Genomic DNA, 4,093 nt, shown 5'->3' with positions numbered 1-4,093 from the left:
ATATTTTAATTATATCAGAATAGGACTATCCATGTAAGTTCTAAAAATACAGTTCCCTGATTTAAAGGCAAGAAAGTTTTCCAACTTTCAGAATTAAGCAAATAATAAAGCGCCAACTTAAAAACTAAAATCAGGCCAGGTGCAGGGGCTCACACCTGTAATCCCAGCACTTGGGGAGGCTGAGGTGGACAGATCACCCGAGGTTAGGAGTTTGAGACCAGCCTGGCCAACATGGAGAAATCCTGTCTCTACTAAAAAAACAAAATTAGCCAGATGTGGAGACGGGCGCGCCTGTAATCCCAGCTACTTGAGGGGTTGAGGCAGAACAATCAGTTGAGCCCAGCAGGCAGAGGCTGCAGTGAGCCAAGATGGCGCCACTGCACTCCAGCCTGGGCAAAGAGAGCGAAACTCTGTCTCAAATAAATAAACAAATAAATACAAACTAAAATCAGGGATAAAAACAGCCTAAAAATAAAAACTTAAGCAAAAATTGAAATTTTAAATAATTACAAATAAAGTAAAATCCAATCATTATATATTACTTTGTTCTTTCATTTCACTGTATCTTTATCCTTTGATTTTTATACAAAGAAAGAAGGCTAAAGAAGGTAAAGTATTTCAATTGAAATACTTTAGATGTAAATCATACTGGATAAAATAGATTAAAATTTCAAAGTTTCAGAGACCAAGTAAACCATACAGTTTTATTAAGTAAAATATTCTATCTTAATATGAAAGTCAAAGGCTGGGAGCGGTGGCTCATGCCTGTAATTCCGGCACTTTGGGAGGCCAAGGCAGGTGGATCACTTGAAGTTAGGAGTTCAAGACCAGCTTGGCCAACATGGTGAAACCCTGTCTCTACCAAAAACATAAAAACTTAATCCCAGCTACTCAGGAGGCTCAGGCAGGAAAAAAAAAAAAATTGCTTGAACCTGGGAGGCGGAGGTTGCAGTGAGCTGAGATCGCGCCACTGTACTCCAGCCAGCCTGGGCAACAAGAGCGAAATTTGGTCTCCGAAAACAAACAAACAAACAAACAAAAACAAAGTCAGAGAATGTGAATAAAATAGATATGAGCAGTAAAAAGAACAGCCAAATGTTTATTTACTTGAGGTAGAAATATCACTTACTGCTTACCAGGACTATGATGAGTTGCAAATTCTCCATTCTGAAATAAGTCTCCTGCCACACTCATTCTACCAGGGTTAAAAGGTCTTACTCCAGTCTTGGTCTGTGGAGTTAAAGATGGGGTGTACGTTTGTATATTAACACCAAAATTACTTGACTGAAGTCCTTTAGCGACATCTCCCAAGTTGGTATTCTATAGTGATGTTTTATATGTAATCATTATGTTCATATCTTGCCCAGCATTCACAGAGCTTATACCTGTTTCTAAGGTTGTAACATTAGTAATAACGTATTTCAGAGTCAATTCTGTAGTGATACCACTATTACCCATTCCTGCATTTACCTTACTTCTTGAAAGACTGGAAGTGGAGAAGTCCAAATCTTTGGTTTTGTTTTTAGTTCCAGGAAGTCCCCATTCAATAAAACAGGAAGAATTTTTCTCCGCTCCTCCATTTGTTTCTATATCCTCTTCATCATCAATAACAATTGTCTCACTTATATTTCCTTTCTGAGACGCCAAATCTCTTGAAGGAGGAGGAATTACAGAATAATTTCCTTGTGGCTTTTCATTTTTTGATGACGCAAGTATGAAGTTTCTTTGATCAGCTATTGCTGGAGCAGAAATTGAAGGAGGTTGTATAGATTCAATAAATACAACATCATCATCATCTTCCACTGGTGAGTTTCTAGGTCTACTAACTAAAGGACAAGCTGGATGACCAAATGAATCCCCTATGTCCATGAGACTAGTTGCCATGGCCATATTCCCTAATAAAGCAGGAGTCTGTTCAGTCAATTCTAATCCTCCCACTGAACATTTATCCATGCCAATGAACCTGTAAGGAGACAGAAAAGAAAAAGTTCTAGTATGTTATGATTTTTGCATTTTACTACAATAAAATAGCACAAGTAAATTTTTCAAATTATTTTTTGTGATACCTGATATCCACTCTGGTTTTCCTCTACTGTTAACTAATGTTTACTTCAGAGTTCGATGGACATTAATTATATAATTTCGGTAGTCCTTTAAAAAATTCTAATCAATTTATACTACTCACTTTAGTCACTCTTTACAGTGAAAAAATGTGTTTCCTTTGAATTAGAAAATAGTAACAAAATAATTAAATTAAATACCAATAACTTAAGGTCCTAATATAATCACTTATATTCCATATGCTTTTATCTACTACAGCGTTTATGATATGGCCCTATTTCCCAAGTGTCTCCTGCCATTGTTCTCTTTCCAAAGTCTCTTCTTCCAAAATAAGTATGTGATTATCTTTATGCATCTTTTTTGTCCGTGTACAGAAAGCATTAAGTCCATTTATGCCAGATATTATGCAACAGGCTTTTTACAGAACGTAAAATTATCAAAACTCCATGATAGTAGGTATAATTTACTCTTACAGTTCAAGAAATTGAGGTCTAGGGAAGCTAACTAAATTGTTCCAGATAACACTGGGACTTAAACTCAGGGCTCTAATGCTAGGCCCCAAATTCTTTTTCTTTTGAGAGAGGGTCTCACTCTGTTGCCCAGGCTGGAGTGCAGTTGCGTGATCCTGGCTCACTGCAGCCTTAAACGCCGGGGTTCAAGCAATCCTCCCACCTTAGCCTCCCAAGTAGGTAGGACTACAGGCTCTTGCCATCACAGCCCAGCTAATGCTCCATAAATTTCTTGGAGAGAGGAGGTCTCACTACATTGCCTGGGCTCATCTCAAACTCCTGGCCTCAAGCAATCCTCCTGCTTTGGCTCCCCAAAGTGCTGGGATTACAGGCATGAGCCATGGTACTTGGCCTAGTCCCAGATTCTTAACTTGTTAACACTCAACATTTGTATACTTATTATGCACTAAGCTATGATGAAGGAAAGAATCTAGCAGAGACAATAGTTGAAAAATCTGGAAGTGAAAAACTGATGAAACATGGGTGGCTCTTAAGAAGGTGAGAGATAAGGACATGTGCACAGGTGGTAATGAAATTGATCATGTATAAGAATCACCTCTATCTCAACTGAAAGAAGGCAAAAGTAAGTATAACTGGAATGCATGTAAGCATGCAGAAACAATACATGGGATTATACATGCTGGCCTCAATTTTCAATTTTTTTTTTCTTTTGGTGTGAGGTCTATGTTACCCAGGCTGGTCTCAAACCCCCGAGCTGAAGTGATTCTCCCGCGTAGGCCTTTCAAAGTGCTGGGATTACAGGAATGAGCCACCACAACAGGCCTGGCCTCAGTCTTTTTTTCTTTTTGTTTTGTGAGACAGAGTCTCACTCTGTCACCCAGGTGCAGTGGCACCATTTCAGTACACTGCAACTCCCACTTCCCAGGCTCAAGTGATCTCCCCGCCTTAGCTTCCTGAGTAACATGCCTGGCTAATTTTTTGTATTTTTGCTAGAGACAGAGTTTCACCATGTTGCCCAGGCTGGTCTCAAACTTCTGAGTTCAGATGATCCGCCTGCCTCAGCCTCCCAAAGTGCTGGGATTATAGGTGTGAGCTACTAGGCCTGGCCTCTGGCCTCAATTTTCTGAGTAGAAACTTGAGAGTGAAATGGGGTGGGAATTTTACAGGTGTTGAATGATTAAGAAAACACACTTCAAAAGGCAGTCATCACTCCATTTTATTTTAAACATCTCATACTGAAATATGCTTTTTTTTTTTTTTGAGAGACAGAGTCCCGCTCTGTCGCCAGGCTGGAGTACAGTGGTGACACCTCTCAGCTCACTGCAAGCCCTGCCTCAGCCTCCCAAGTAGCTGGGACTACAGGCCTGCGCTGCCACGCCCAGCTAATTTTTGTATTTTCAGTAGATACAGGGTTTCACCATGTTGGCGAGGATGGTCTTGGTTTCTTGACCTCATGATCAGCCCACCTTGGCCTCCCAAAGTGCTGAGATAAGAGGCGTAAGCCACTGTGCCCAGCCAAAATATGGTAACATTTTTATTCTAAAAATTTCCCAGCCGGGCGT

The 4,093-nt window shown here is 40.0% G+C and overlaps 1 protein-coding gene across 1 annotated transcript in view; it reads right to left on the bottom strand.

Moving 5' to 3' along the window:
• ZMYM5 (zinc finger, MYM-type 5) overlaps positions 1–4,093 on the bottom strand; it is a 45,626-nt gene that overhangs the window by 29,985 nt on the left and 11,548 nt on the right. Inside the window, exons 3-4 of the mRNA XM_011976531.1 lie at positions 1,471–1,963; positions 1,137–1,230 (exon numbers count right to left, since the gene is read on the bottom strand). Coding sequence (XP_011831921.1) covers positions 1,137–1,230; positions 1,471–1,953 — 577 coding nt within the window. The 5' untranslated portion in view covers positions 1,954–1,963. The remainder of the gene's footprint in view (positions 1–1,136; positions 1,231–1,470; positions 1,964–4,093) is intronic.

Source organism: Mandrillus leucophaeus, unplaced genomic scaffold (genome assembly GCF_000951045.1).
Source record: "Mandrillus leucophaeus isolate KB7577 unplaced genomic scaffold, Mleu.le_1.0 Scaffold168, whole genome shotgun sequence".
NCBI classification, from domain to species: Eukaryota; Metazoa; Chordata; class Mammalia; order Primates; family Cercopithecidae; genus Mandrillus; species Mandrillus leucophaeus.
Note: the sequence above shows the minus strand (reverse complement) of the source record. Positions and strands in the feature narration are given on the sequence as shown.